This window comes from Thalassophryne amazonica, chromosome 13 (genome assembly GCF_902500255.1).
Source record: "Thalassophryne amazonica chromosome 13, fThaAma1.1, whole genome shotgun sequence".
Classification (NCBI taxonomy): Eukaryota; Metazoa; Chordata; class Actinopteri; order Batrachoidiformes; family Batrachoididae; genus Thalassophryne; species Thalassophryne amazonica.
The window spans coordinates 66,980,866-66,997,281 of record NC_047115.1 but is presented as its reverse complement, the minus strand read 5'-3'; the positions used below and the strand labels follow the sequence as shown (position 1 = coordinate 66,997,281).

Below are 16,416 nucleotides of genomic sequence, written 5' to 3'. Positions count from 1 at the left end.
AACTGGGGGCCCCGATCCGAGACGACGTCCGACGGTATCCCATGCAGCCGCATGACGTGGTGGACCAGGAGGTCTGCCGTCTCCTGGGCCGTCGGGAGCTTCGGGAGGGCCACGAAGTGGGCCGCCTTGGAGAACCGGTCCACTATCGTGAGAATCACGGTGTTGCCCTGGGACAGCGGGAGGCCCGTGACGAAGTCCAGGCCGATATGAGACCAGGGGCGATGAGGCACTGGCAGAGGATGGAGGAGTCCCGTCGTCCTCCGGTGATCCGCCTTACCCCTGGCGCAGATGGTACAGGCCTGGACGTAGTCCCGGACGTCGGTTTCCAGGGACACCCACCAGAAGCGCTGCTGGACTACTGCCACGGTCCTGCGCACTCCGGGATGACAGGACAACTTGGACCCGTGACAGAAGTCCAAGACGGCAGCTCTTGCCTCTGGTGGGACGTATAGTCTGTTCTTGGGGCCAGTCCCCGGGTCCGGGCTTCTTGTCAGGGCCTCCCGGACGGTCTTCTCCACGTCCCAGGTGAGGGTGGCCACGACAGTGGACTCGGGGATGATGGTCTCGGTGGGGTTCGACAGCTCCGCTTTGGCTTCTTCTTCATGCACCCGGGACAATGCATCTGGTTTTTGGTTCTTGGTCCCGGGGCGGTACGTGATCTGGAAGTCAAAGCGTCCGAAGAACAGAGACCAGCGGGCTTGCCTGGAGACCAGCGGGCTTGCCTTGGCGGTCCAGATGTACTCCAGGTTCCGATGGTCCGTGAAAACCGTGAAGGGCAACGACGCCCCCTCCAGCAGGTGTCTCCACTCTTCAAGAGCCTCCTTCACCGCGAGGAGTTCCCGATTGCCGACGTCATAGTTCCGTTCAGCTGGGATCAACCTGCGGGAATAAAAGGCACAAGGATGGAGAACTTTATCAGCCTCCACGCTCTGGGACAGCATGGCTCCTATCCCTGAGTCAGAGGCGTCCACTTCAACTACGTACTGGCAATCAGGATCAGGCTGCACCAGAACTGGTGCAGTCGAGAACCGGCGTTTCAACTCCTGGAACGCGGCTTTGCACCGATCCAACCAGGTGAAGGGGACTTTGGTGGAGGTCAGGGCAGTCAGGGGGCTAACTACCTGACTGTAACCCTTGATGAACCTCCTATAGAAATTTGCAAAGCCGAGGAACTGCTGTAGTTTCCTGCGGCTTATCGGTTGGGGCCAATCTCTCACCGCCGCAACCTTGGCCGGATCAGGGGCGACGGATTTGGAGGAGATTATGAACCCCAGGAAGGACAAAGAAGTGCGGTGGAACTCGCACTTCTCGCCCTTCACAAACAGCCGATTCTCCAACAACCGCTGTAGGACCTGACGTACATGCTGGACATGGGTCTCAGGGTCCGGGGAGAAGATGAGTATATCGTCCAGATATACGAAGACGAACCGATGCAGAAAGTCCCGCAAGACGTCGTTTACCAAAGCTTGGAACGTCGCGGGGGCGTTGGTGAGGCCGAACGGCATGACCAGGTACTCAAAGTGACCTAACGGGGTGTTAAACGCCGTCTTCCATTCGTCTCCCTCCCGGATCCGAACCAGGTGGTACGCGTTTCTAAGATCCAATTTAGTGAAAATTTGGGCTCCATGCAGGGGCGTAAACACAGAATCCAACAGGGGCAACGTGTATCGATTGCGAACCGTGATCTCGTTCAGCCCTCTGTAATCAATGCATGGACGGAGTCCGCCGTCTTTCTTGCCCACAAAAAAGAAACCAGCACCCATCGGGGAGGTGGAGTTTCGGATCAGCCCGGCAGCTAAGGAGTCCCGGATGTAGGTCTCCATTGATTCGCGTTCCGGACGTGAGAGGTTGTACAGTCTACTGGACGGGTACTCAGCGCCCGGGACCAAATCGATGGCACAATCATACGGTCGGTGCGGGGGAAGAGTGAGCGCCAGATCTTTGCTGAAAATGTCAGCAAGATCATGGTACTCCTTTGGCACCGCCGATAGATTGGGGGGAACTTTGACCTCCTCATTAGCCGTAGTGCCGGGAGGAACCGAGGATCCTAAGCACTCCCGGTGGCAGGTTTCGCTCCACTGCATCACAACCCCAGACGGCCAATCAATCCGGGGATTGTGCTTCACCATCCATGGAAAGCCCAAAATCACTCGGGAGGTAGATGGTGTGACATGGAACACTATCTCCTCCCTGTGATTCCCAGACACAACCAAAGTCACTGGTTGTGTCTGATGTGTGATTAATGGAAGCAGGGTGCCATCTAGTGCTCGCACCTGCAATGGTGCCGGCAGAGCCACCAGAGGGAGCCCTACTTCCTTTACCCATCTGCTGTCCAGCAGATTCCCTTCAGACCCCGTGTCTACCAGTGCTGGGGCGTGAAGGGTAAAATCCCCACAAAGGATTGTTACTGGGATTCGTGCAGATTTACGGGGTTTTCCCGCGTGCGTCTTATGACCCACCCTTAGCCCAGTTTCTATGGACGGGCGTTGTAGTTTGACCGTTTTAGGGCAGTCCTTCTGCATGTGCTCGCAAGAGCCGCAGACAAAACACTCCCCGCGGGCCAGCCTCCTTTGTCTGATATTTGATTTTAATTTGGCCCTGCTCGTGTCCATAGCCTCCTCAGCAGGGGGAGCTGTAGCCACACGGAGCTCTCTGGCAGTGAAGCGTGGGGACGACGTCACCTTGTCGGAACCGGAAGGGGGAGGGACGGCTCGTGCCCGGTCACGCCCCCCGGCCTGCTCCCGACGATGCTCATTTAAACGGTTGTCTAAGCGTATAACTAAATCGACAAGCCCGCCAAAATCCCGCGGTTCCTCCTTAGCCAGTAGGTGCTCCTTAAGAACCGGGGACAGTCCATTTACAAAGGCGGTGCGGAGCGCAACGTTATTCCAGCCGGACCTCGCTGCCGCGATGCGGAAGTCGACTGCATACTCGGCTGCGCTACGGCGCCCCTGTCTCATTGACAGCAGCACGTTCGAAGCGGTCTCGCCTCTGTTGGGATGATCAAACACTTGTTTGAACTCCCGTACAAACCCAGTATAAGACGTTAGGAGCCATGAATTCTGCTCCCAAAGTGCCGTAGCCCATGCGCGTGCCTTTCCTCGAAGCAAATTAATAACATAAGCCACCCGGCTAGCGTCCGATGCGTACATGACAGGGCGCTGTGAAAAGACGAGCGAACACTGCATGAGGAAGTCCGCGCATGTCTCGACACAGCCCCCGTACGGTTCTGGAGGGCTTATGTATGCTTCAGGGGACGGTGGGGGGGTTCGTTGAACGACCAGTCTGATACAGGCCCAGGACCAGCCAGAGGAGTGGCTGCAGCAGCGCCCTGATCGCGTGCTTCCACCCTGGCGGTGAGAGCCTCCACCCTCCGATCAAGGAGGACACTCTGCTCGGTCACAGAAACTAACCGAGCCGTGAAGGCGGTTAAGATCTGCTGCAGCTCACTCAACACGCCTCCCGCTGACGCCTGCGCTCCTGGCTCTTCCATTGGCCATTCAAACTCGGGTTGACGCCCCTCGGAGTCCATGACGATGGCCGAGAAATCCTGTTGTGAAGGTGTCGTAGCACGGACCCACAACAGGGGGCGCAAATGAACGGACAATGAATAAACCAAAAGGTAACAATTTAATGTTGTGACACTACACAACGAAAAGATACAGAAAATCTGCGCAGTCAATTAGCACCAGGTGACGTGTGGCAGGCTCGAAGATAGGAGACCCCCCCCGACGAGAGAGAAGCCGTACTCCACACGGCTTCCACCACCAACGGTCTGAAGAACACCGGAGCCGCCAAGTCCCGAATCCCCAGGTGGCCTCAGTCCCCGACTGTCGACCCTGGTACTGCTGGCAGAGAGCAAAAAACAGGATGTGTGAGTGTGAGTCCGCACACTCAGTAATACACAGTCCAACACTGATGGGAGGGAGCACCTCCACCTCCAATCATACACTTAAGCAGCTCCTGTCAGTCACTTATCTGGAGGGAGTGGGAGGCGAAGACGTCGCGGTTCCCACAACACGCCGCTCCAACAAAACTGTCCCACAGGAATAAACGGCTGCAAACAGAGATCAAAACGTGGATTAATCCGAATACTGCAGAGAAGGATTACCTCAGGAATGGTAGTCGATTTCTCGGCGAGGAGGTAGAGTTGCAGTCCGGCTTTTATGGTGGTGATGATGATGAACGAGTGACAGCTGGTGCAGGGGATGAATGACAGCTGTCACTTCTTCTAGGTCTGGCGCCCTTTCGTGCTTGGAGCCCGCAGTCCAAGCAGGGCGCCCTCTGGTGGTGGTGGGCCAGCAGTACCTCCTCTTCAGCGGCCCACACAACAGCTCCACAAATGTCACTAACCGACACGTGCTGTTAAGAACCCTGCTCAGATGCATTAAGTCATGTTACGAATGTCACAAATGTGCCATGAATGACAGGAAAATGATATTCCTAACGCATCGTGCCTATGTGTAAACGTAGCATAAAGCTCCATGTCACTCAAAACATTGAGAGGGTATGAAGAAACTTGCATAAGAATGTCAGAGTTTTTTGTTTCTATTGTGATAGATTTTGTGTGACATATCAGCTGACTGTAGTCAGAAACAACAAAAGGACTCTTTTCCATCCTTGAGAATGACGGGTTTTGGTCCATCTGATTTATTTCCTAAAAAGGCAAAGGGCTGAGGTTACACTGCTTTTCTGAAAAGTTCAGGGATATTCAACTTAAAGTGCTTGCTGCAGCCACAAAAAAAGCGAAGCACTCTTGGAAAAATACATCAAATTTGGCCATTTTTACTCAAGGCACTTCCATTTAGAGCAGTTGAAACAATATTTTGCCATGCAGAAAAAATGCTATATGGACACAAAGCCTAAGAATGAAGTTCACCATTTGGAATTGGAGGTATTACCATATTTTCTAGTGTATAAGTCATGTTTTTTTGTTTGTTCATTTGTTTTTGTTTTTACTTGTTTTGGAGGTCCTGCAAGTAATACTCCTGGGGTTATGTGTATCCTGAAAAAAAACACACATTTTTCATTTAAAATAACTATTTATATAGGGCTTTTCGCAGGAATCAACGCACTAAACAAATGAAATAATAAAAGCTCACTGCACCTGAATATGAGTAATTGTGTCTGTTGGTGTGTTTATTGTGTACTTGTTTTGTTTTGTGTGTTGCATGATACAGCGGCAGCGTCTGATCAACACACGGACTTTGACCAACGGTGATTCTGATGTTACGGTGAAAGGGGGAAGTAGGCGGGGTATAGAAAACGGGCTGTCTGGAGCTGACAGGAGAGTCAGCATTCGCCGTGACGACAGAGAGATGGGCAATGAGACCGAAAATGAGGACAATGAGAATAATGAGAACGATGAAGAGGAAGAGGAAGAGGATGGAGAAGGCCCATTTGTGCCATTTCAGTGCCCAGGTACCTGATTTAGATAGATCTGACTCAATTTATTGTTTTTCTATAATAAATTTGTTATTTTGAAGGACTACAATGGAAGAAAACAGATGAAATCTATGCTCTAATTCCCCATGTGAAAGCTGTAGCTGAAATTTCACATGTTCTATTTAATAAAGATCACATTGACACATCCCGATTGTGCCCCTGATGAGCCGGACCCCCCTGCATGTTCAGTGTATACAAAGGAAATATTGTAAACTGCAAAGTCACGATCATCATGTGAATCACAGGCATTGTGCATCAGTGTATCTCCGTGATGCATTGATGCACACTACAGCCGTGTGGACGGGGTCTAACAGCCATGTTAACATGATAATTCAGATGAATCCTCTGACACATGAGGTGCACTGTCAATGGATGTGTGCAGTGGTGAGCACAGTTCCGCTAATCTGCTAACCACTACTTAGCAATGCTAACTGTATTGTTAGCGTATTAGCTTTTCAGCTAACTTTAAAAACCATCAGCGGACCAATTAACTTCTGTTAAATTTAGTTCTCATAACTTTTAGACCGCTAACATATTTTTGCAGGCATAGTGAATAAAGCTTAACAGGTAAAAACATTTGTAAATTCTGAAATCATAGATTTTAGTGCCTTACTGTTACATGTTTTGAAGCAGACAGACAGCTATGAGTTGTAGAGAGAGAGAGAGCTTTCAGCATTTGCGTGCTGCATATGTGACCTGCACGAATCATTTGAGTCTGCTCTGAACCACATTCTGGCTAATGGAACGGCATTTGTACACAGTTGTATGACTGCCATTCGGATTGCTTTAATTGTTTGTCCCATGACTTTTGTTTGTTTTGCTAATTTGTGTGATTCGTACGGCATTCATGCTCTAGTGTGACGGGGCCCTTATTATTGTTCAGAGACTTTGGACATTTTATTAAATATTCTTATAACCTAAAATTGGTTAATTTGTATATTGTAAATTCTGTTGATAAAATTTTTGGTTGAGTATAAGTGGCTGGAGAAGAAGAAAAACTTCTTGTTCATACGGTGCGTATACTCATGATGTGTGCACAGTGTAACAGTATCTGTTCTCGTTTGTTGGCAGCCGGGGGGTTTAAGAAGATAAAGTGGCTGTTGGCCTGGCCATTGTGTCTGCTCATGTACTTCACAATCCCCAACTGCTCCAAACCTCGCTGGGAGAACTGTTTCATGCTGTCTTTCATCTCCTCCACCCTTTGGATCGCCGCCTTCTCCTACATTATGGTCTGGATGGTGAGAACTGGGAGTCTGATGCAAATATAGATCAAGATAAATTAAGGGAGGGAATGTATGCACTGAATTATGTCCTCAAAACCTCCAATAATGGGTGAAAAAATTCACACATACTGCAGTTTTTTTAACAATACAAGTGCAATAACCAGTAGAAAGCATGAATGAAAGTATGCACCTGCCAGTTTGATTCATGTACATTCAGGAACAGTTTGCACAAAAGGTCTGGATGACATGGAATAGAAATAACCGCACATGGTGTGTAATCACTATCATATCAGCCAGTCAGTTGAGTGTTTTGTACAGTATAAGGAAAAACAAATACAGAGAGTCTTGTCGAGGAAGTAATGCTGTTCCGTCAAGTTTAAAAATGTGAATACATGCGCAAATTTGTAGCCAAGATCAGGCAAAGTGGCTTTTAAATTAAAATATGTTTGTGCTGATGAAACCAAATTCTTTCATATTTTTGGCTAATGTTGGCAGATATATTTTGAAGCATGTGCTCAGCATTATGGACCCGATTCCCTAAGCAGCACAAAGTAGCACAAATTCCAGTGCAAGTGTCATTGCTCATTTCTAACCAAGATGCTTCTCGTTTTAAACCCAGCGCCACTTGCAAACATATGGGTGTTGGTCTAAAAAGGAGGTGTGGTCAGGCACAAAGTTGGTGCACTAGTTTGTCCATCATAAAGCGTTTGCACGTCAGACCACCAGCCTAGTCAGTGCTGTACATAAGCACCTTCACAACACTATTACACTCTGTTTGCATGCACATATTGTTGTCAGTCACCTGCAACAGGTCAGGTCTGGTCAGGGAGTATGTGTTGGTGTTGTGTTGGTGCTGCAGGAATCCGCCTTGGGGCCTGGACAGTAACCACTCAGGCAGACAACTATTCCCTCCCCATCAGCCTCTGAAATTATGTCATATTAACATGACAGCGCATTATGGGCACTGTATGCAAAAAAAAAAAAAAAAATAAGCAGGGAGGGAGAGGAGAGAAAAAAACATTAACGAGAGTGCTCTCTCTCTCTCTCTCTCTCAGAGACAAGCAACTTTATATGCCTAAAAAAAATAGCAAAGTGAATTCAAAACAACCATTCAAGGACATGTGAGTGCAAAACCTGACTTTGCGCATGCATTGTTTCACCCCTGGGAGCCTTGGTGACCATTGTCTGCTGTGCTCTGTACCAGTTGGCACTAGCCTGTTAACACGCTAGATATCCTCTCATTTGCTCAAAACCACAGTGCTACACACAACACAGTGCAGTTTAAAGGGAAAGAGGTTTCATTCTGACTGATTGATATCATATTCAAATTACCAATCACGCCTATGCCTAATGAACACATAATTCAATCCCCTTTACACCCAGCTTTACAGCAGTATTTTCCACAACTTAAATGGCAATGTGCGCCCCAAGCCTTAATGGCCCGGCGTCCTCTGTGCATCGCCTTCAAAATCTATAATCATCTATAATTAAAGCAACAAAAAATGTTAATTTCAATTACAACATTGTATGTGTCATAATTTGGCTGTATCATATCACATCTCATGCAGACAGAATTCTGTGAATTATGATTTTTAAAAAGCGGCCTTTCCTTGAAAATAGAAAAAGAGGTCTTAAAATACTTAGTTAAATCTTACCTGGCTGGTTGTTGAGTTTGATTCAGACTTGTGTGAAGTGTTTTGGCTGTTTCAAAGGCTAATGTTGTTTGTACATGGGTTGATGACCTCGGTGGCTTTCTTTCCAGCTGTAGGCTGTGAAGTTACTAACACCAAAGCTATTTGTGTGTCACAGGTTGTCATCTACTTCGGTGTGATATCACCCACAGAATTTTGTTAATGTTCAAAAAATGTTTATAAACCACAAACTGTTTTTAACTATCTTTCATTGGAAGGCCGTTGTCAGATGCTGTTTATGTCCGTCTGTATCTGATAGTGTGTGTTATCTCAGATTTCATACAGAAGCACACTCAGTATTGCAGCATTTGTATTTGGAACTGTGTTGTCTTTTGACCTCCACATTAGAGATATTATGAGGACTGCTTTCTTCCACCTGCGAAATATAGCGCAAATTCGTCCCATCCTGTCTATGGCTGATGCTGAGACCCTGATTCATGCGTTTGTCTCTTCTAAATTGGACTACTGCAATATTCTATTTTCTGGTTTACCGCAGTCCAGTTTTAGGGGTCTCCAATTGTTTCATAATGCTGCTGGCAGAGTTTTGACACACTCTGGCAGCAGCATTTTGAAAGTTTGACCACATTACACCCATTTTGGCATCTCTTCACTGTCTTCCTGTCCCAGTGAGATCAGATTTTAAGGTTCTGCTACTAGCCTATAAAATTGTTCACGGACTGGCACCTCCGTACCTAGCTGACCTAATTAAACCCTACGTACCGGATCAGGCTTTGCATTCTCAAGGTACAGAAATACTTAGTGTCCCTCAGGTGAATAAAAAGTCTGTGGGTCACAGAGCTTTGTCTTATCGCTTTCTGTTCTTTGGAATGATCTCAATAAAACAGGCAGATTCTGTAGAGACTTTCAAGTCCAGACTTACAACTCCAATTCCAGTGAAGTTGGGATGTCGTGTAAAATGTAAAATAAAACAGAATACAATGATTTGCAAATCGTCTTCAACTTATATTCAATTGAATACACCACAAAGACAAGATATTTAATATTCAAACTGATAGACTTTATTGTTTTTGTGCAAATATTTGCTCATTTTGAAATGGATGCCTGCAACACATTTCAAAAAAGTTGGGATGGGGCAACGAAAGACTGGAAAAGTGGATGAATGCTCAAAGAACACCTAATTGTAACATTCAGGTGAGTGTCATGATTGGGTATAAAAGGAGCATCCCTGAAAGGCTCAGCCGTTCACAAGCAAAGAAGGGGCGAGGATCACCACTTTGTGAACAACTGCGTGTAAAAATAGTCCAACAGTTTAAGAACAATGTTTCTCAATGTTCAATTGCAAGGAATTTAGGGATTCCATCATCTACAGTCCATAATATAATCAGAAGATTCAGAGAATCTGGACAACTTTCTACATGTAAGCAGCAAGGCCGAAAACTAACATTGAATGCCCGTGACCTTCGATCCCTCAGATGGCACTGCATTAAAAACCGACATCATTGTGTAAAGGATCTTACCGCGTGAGCTCGGGAACACTTCAGAAAACCATTGTCAGTTAACACAGTTCATCGCTACATCTACAAGTGCAAGTTAAAACTCTACCATGCAAAGCGTAAGCCATACATCAACAACATCCAGAAATGCCACCACCTTCTCTGGGCTCGAGCCTATTTGAAATGGACAGACACAAAGTGGAAAAGTGTGCTGTGGTCTGATGAGTCCACATTTCAAATTGTTTTTAGAAATCATGGACGTCGTGTCCTCCGGACAAAAGATGAAAAAGACTATCCAGAATGTTATCAGCGCAAAGTTCAAAAGCCAGCATCTATGATGGTATGGGGGTGTGTTAGTGCCCATGGCATGGGCATCTTACACATCTGTGATGGCACCATCAATGCTGAAAGGTACATCCAGGTTTTGGAGTAACACGTGCTGCAATCCAAGCAACGTTTTTTTCAGGGATGTCCTTGCTTATTTCAGCAAGACAATGTCAAGCCACATTCTGCACGTGTTACAACAGCATAGAAAGAGTGCGGGTACTAGACTGGTCTGCCTGCAGTCCAGACCTGTCACCCATTGAAAATGTGTGGCACATTATGAAGCGCAAAATACGACAACTGAAGTCATACATCAAGCAAGAATGGGAAAGAATTCCACGTACAAAGCTTCAACAATTAGTGTCTTCAGTTCCAAAACACTTATTGAGTGTTGTTAGAAGGAAAGGTGATGTAACACAGTGGTAAACATACCACTGTCCCAGCTTTTTTGAAACGTGTTGCAGGCATCCATTTCAAAATGAGCAACTATTTGCACAAAAACAATAAAGTTTATCAGTTTGAGCATTAAATATCTTGTCTTTGTGGTGTATTCAATTGAATATAGGTTGAAGAGGATTTGCAAATCATTGTATTCTGTTTTTATTTACATTTTACACAACATCCCAGCTTCAATGGAATTGGGGTTGTAAGATGCACTTATTTTCCCTTTTGTTTGGCTAGCATACTGGCATAGTATGTTTCTACACTTTTTACTCTTTTAATTAATTTTATTAGGTAACGGAGCGTGCCGCAACCTCAACGTTATCTAAATTCTGGGTCTTTTAGTGAAGTTTAGGGCTAGTGGCCGGTGATCACCTGAGTATTTCTTCTGTTTTTCTTGTTGCTTAATGCTGACAAATGACACTGTATTTGTCTTTCTGAAGCCTGAGTCTGCTTTTTTCTTTTCTCTCTGTTTGAAGTGCAGCTCCATCCAGAGATGGGTGTGATGTCTGTTCCAGAAACCATCCTGTGCACCGGCAACATTTCCTGTATGTTCGTTTTGTGAATTGTTTTGTAATTTATGTATGTAGTATAGCCCAAGTAGAGGGTCATTCCTTTGAGTCTGGTCTGCTTGAGGTTTCTTCCTCAGAGGGAGTTTTTCCTTACAACTGTTGCTCTGGGGATTAGTAAGGTTAGACCTTACTTGTGTGAAGCGCCTTGAGGCAACCTTGTTGTGATTTGGCGCTATATAAATGAAAATAAATTGAAATTCAACTGTACTTTGAGCATCCTCGTACCTTCTGCGGTGTCACCTCTGTCATACTTAATCATGAGGCTTACGTCAAAAGTGTTATGTGGATGTTATTACATACACCCACAGAGCTGGACACATACACACACAGAGAGACACTTCATGACACTGACCAGCACGTATGACACTCACCTGTTGCAAAATGCCAACCAAGTGCACCCTTTGGAATATATGATCAGAAAAATGATAGTTCTGTAGTGAATTTGGTTGGAGTGGTGACAAATCCGCTGTTGAGACCTTGAACTGGAGCAGCCAAAAGAAAAATTATGCTTACCCTCTTGAAAGAGTGGTATCCATGGGCGCACACACCCCGAGTTTGTCTCCACGGCGGCCACAGATGGGACAACATCTTGTTGCTTTGCTCATGAACCCTTCTTTGATCCATGGAGTGAACTGTCATCATCATGCAAACATGGTTCTGAAGTGTTTATTCAAAAGTGTCATAACACATTTTACAATCACAAACACTTGCAAACTGCCACACAAGTCAGCAGTTACAACAAGTGGCAGTATTGCAATAATTTGGTGATCATGCGTACCTAATGCATCATTTTTGACACGTGAGAGACGCATTACAGCATGATGACAGATACATATAAGGATCACTCATTTATTTGTAGATGAATACAGACTATGTTGACATTCTCACGATAAGTACATTTACCTTTTGTTTTTGAAGCATACTAAAATGTTAGTTTATTTGCATTTTCATCCATGCAATTCCTGTGATGGCTGCACTTTCCATTACATATTTTATTTTTCAGTTTCTGCGCCAAGTCAAGTCTTTATTGCACAGAAACAGGTCTGGTTCTGAAAATACCTGAATGAATGGAAGTCCCGTTTTTCTGTGCTATGTATACTGCACTACCACAGCAATTTTAAAAATAAAACAGTGCTGTTGTAGTGTATGTATAGGCCAGCTTCTGTCACTTCTGATAATGCCATCAAAGATCCAAAGCATAACTGATGATTATCTGTAACTTTGGTGGTCCTATCACTGTTCAAGATTTTCCTTTTTTTCTGGAATCTGTGAGTCAATGCAAAGGCAAATCCAGCCATCTAAGATTAACTCCAAGTGCAGAGTTCTGATGATATGATGGTGATGGGTAGCTCCATTTGTGATGGATGGCCATTGACTCATAGACTTTGTTCAGGCAGTTAGTTCATATCAGATTTATGGCAAAACTGATCTCACTGATTGACCGTCCATGTGATATATAGCAAGTGACTAGATCTGTGTGTCCTGTGCCACTCTTCATTTAGCTCTGATCTACATTGGTTGCTATAGAAATGACACTAAGCCCAGCAGGGCATGTAAGCAGATTGTGGAGCAGCATATTTTGGTTGGGGGAACCCCTTCAGCGGTTATCATGCACTGCTTTCCCATACCAGAGTGGAACCAACTTACACCATGTGTCTGAAGCATGACTGATCCAGAGTGTGTGAGTGTATGCACTTACGAGTTAACTTGGGCTGTGTGTCTGTGTGTGTGTGTGTGTGCGCGCGCGCCTGCCTGCCTGCCTGCCTGCCTGCCTGCCTGCCTGCCTGCACATGTCTCTGGTTCAAATGCACATCAGATACGGCTGTGGGTTATGACCCGACAGTATGACCCTACAAATAGATTTCACATTGCTCATTTTGACACAGCAGTTGTTGGATCCATGTGGAAGCTGACCACAGTAGAGAGAGTGAAGCGACTGTGCGCAACAGGGAGTGTACATTTCTCAACGCCGCTCTTGCCACAGAAACCTGCCCCTGTCAGCTTGTGCCAAATTCAGAAAGCAGATTTTTAATGGCTCGTTAATTCCACTTAGTGCAGAATTGTAGTAGTAAAACTAAAACAAAGTAATAATGTTGTTTGACTGATGATATCATCATTATTTTTCTTAATGTTGTATATTAAAAGTGTCTTTTAAATGTCTTCAATAGTGTGCCTCTATTTTAACAGTTGGTGGGGGTGGGGGGGGGGGGTGCATTTTGAATCCCCTCTTTGGCTATGCATCTAAAGAAAATTTAGTTTTTGTGGAAACCTCTACCTGATTAGCCCGGAACAAGGTCATATTGCATTTACTGTTCATCAGTAACAGACTGTGCGTATATTCAAAGTGATGTGTGCTTTTTGAATTTTTACCGTGGTAGCTCAACAAGCCTGTGCTTATAAAACAAAGTAAGACACTGTTTGTGACACACTGTTTCGGATTTCACACCACACTTAGTGAAGCAGAGACAGTACTCACGCATGTATTTTGTGACTGAAGTTTAATTTATCCGATACAGATCCATCAAAAATAATACCTTGATTGAGCATTTCTACTCAAGAAGCTTTGTTTCTGTTTGTCATCCACACGGAGCAGGTCAAGGATCACAGAAGCTGGATGCATTAACGGCAACAAAAAAATTCATGACATTAAAAGTAAATGGCATTTACGCATTATTACTGTCAATGGATTAAAATATTTAATTGCAATCATTTGCATGATTTACTATATTTAACTTATTATTAATTACATTTTTTGTCTTCAATCCAAGTTGCTTCTTATTGTTTGAAATTACTATTTAGTTTTAAAAAGTAAACAGATTTGAAGAATGTCTACGTTGTGCATAATTTAAATATTAAACTATGGCACTCAGACAAATAGAATTCTCATTCTCTTCTTCATCAAAAGTGGACCTTTACTCTGGGGGGGGGGGGGGGGTTGACTTCCCCCTCTGGCTATGTGCCTGGAGGAAAATAAAAGTGGAAATCCCTTTCAGGCCGGGACAGAGGTCATATCACACTTGCTGTTCATCAGTAATGGACTTGATGCGTATTTGAAGCATCATGAAATATGTTGACGCAGGCCTTATTGCAAAGCAAACACAACACACACTCATGTATGTGATGACTGGTTTCATTAATTTGATACTGATCAATTAAAAATGCATTAATCTGGCATTTCTGCTCAAGGAAGTTTCTGTTTGCTTGCTTCCTGATTTCCAAACTACTTGAAGCACTGATGATAAAAGAATGTGCTTGCATTAGTCATGTGTCAAAAAATTTGTTGTCTTAAACTGGAATTCGCAGTCCAGTATTATTATCAAATTACTTGTGGCAGCCCAATTGTATAAAATAAATATAGAAATTGAATTGCATGGCTTTCATTGATGATAATAATAAATAATAATAATAATAATCAAGTGTAATCTGGGAGTATGCACTGGTGCTGCACTTCACTGCATTCCTAATACCACAGAACCTCCATGGGTCCTGGATGGCAACCGCTGAAACAGACAATTAATCCATCCCCATATCTCAAAAATAACCCTCTATTAACCACAGCCTGGTGTAGCATGGGGCTTTCTGTGGCTTTCTCCAGCCACTGATGTCCTCGAGACTCATGCGCCTATGCACTGGATCATGCATAGAGAAACATGATCAAAATGTTAAAGCTGATGATCCTTCACAATATGAGTGACACTTCTCGTCTTTGTCTCCCTAAGTAACAGCACATTTGATATAAAGTAATTTGAGCCGTAGTCAAGTATCCCGTAAAGAGACCTAGTACCAAAAACATCAAGTTGTCACCTTAGGTCACTGTTTAGCGTCCAAGCGTCACAACCTGGATTGGAATTGTGCAGAATTATGTGTGTCCTTGGACTAGGTACTTAATATGCAGTATCCCAGTCCACCCAGGTGTAAATGGGTACTGGCCTTGGCTGGAGAAGAAAATGTGAGGCATCATTGTGCAGCACTTTGAACAACTAGTAGATTGAGAAGCTGGATAGAATTGATGTTCTTCTTAGCACTGGCCTATATCAATAGATATTTTTGTTAACATCCAAAAGATGCATATTATGTCACACAGCCTATTAACTGGCAGTTTGTTTGGTTCTAACCAGCTTAGGAACTATAATTTTCAGTTGGAACTCACAATACATGCTGAATTAAATTAAATTTCGGTTTGGAATTCTAATGGGAAAGTAGTCATAGTAGGTATAAATGCAGTATAGTACTCCTGTGTTGTCTACAGTATCCAGATAAGTTAAAGTAGAAACAGTGTTATGTAAACTGAAGAGCCGTGTGATTAACTGGACATTTAACACTTGTGTGTCAGTGTAGAATAAAACTACTTGCAATGTCCATTTAGCTGACATTTGTTTTGTTTGTTTGTACTGGACACCTTTTCTTTTTGTGTTGCTGGTAGTAGTTGCAGCCATGTGTAGTTTTAGACTGACAGAAATAAACTTTAAAAGTAAATGTCAGCTTTGCAAACTCTGAAGCACTGCTGAGTGAGTTCTCATCTTTTTGGCAGAGGAGAGATTGGACTGTTGAGCTCAACTGAAGCCATTTGTTCACACTGTCATTACTTGTCAACACAGTCAACTTGTTTTCTTTCACGGTAAGACAGTTGTTGACTTCTCAAGAAGAAATGTTCTTTCAAGCACAGTGGTCTGCTCTCAGACATTGTGATACCATGTTAAATCCTCGTCGAAGTGTGTGATACAAGTTAGAACCGAAAATTAGTTGCATTGTTTGTCTTCATCTTTCTGTTGTTATTGCAGTCTATAGAGCAGTAATGATTATATTATGGCTGCTCTATAGAATAAAACAATAAAACATATTGGCAGAAATATTAGATATTGGCAGAAATATTACAGACTCAGTAAACACTAATTCACCCTAAACACTGTCATTTGTGGTTGTAAATACAGTAGTGTTCAGAATAATAGTAGTGCTATGTGACTAAAAAGATTAATCCAGGTTTGGAGTATATTTCTTAATGTTACATGGGAAACAAGGTACCAGTAGATTCAGTAGATTCTCACAAATCCAAAGCATTCATGATAGGCACACTCTTAAGGCTATGAAATTTGGCTATTAGTAAAAAAAAAGTAGAAAGGGGGGTGTTCACAATAATAGTAGTGTGGCATTCAGTCAGTGAGTTCGTCAATTTTGTGGAACAAACAGGTGTGAATCAGGTGTCCCCTATTTAAGGATGAAGCCAGCACCTGTTGAACATGCTTTTCTCTTTGAAAGCCTGAGGAAA

The 16,416-nt window shown here is 44.2% G+C and overlaps 1 protein-coding gene across 1 annotated transcript in view; it reads left to right on the top strand.

Moving 5' to 3' along the window:
* Positions 1–16,416, top strand: part of LOC117523024 (sodium/potassium/calcium exchanger 3-like) — a 325,317-nt gene that overhangs the window by 283,522 nt on the left and 25,379 nt on the right. Inside the window, exons 13-14 of the mRNA XM_034184439.1 lie at positions 5,181–5,421; positions 6,517–6,683. Coding sequence (XP_034040330.1) covers positions 5,181–5,421; positions 6,517–6,683 — 408 coding nt within the window. The remainder of the gene's footprint in view (positions 1–5,180; positions 5,422–6,516; positions 6,684–16,416) is intronic.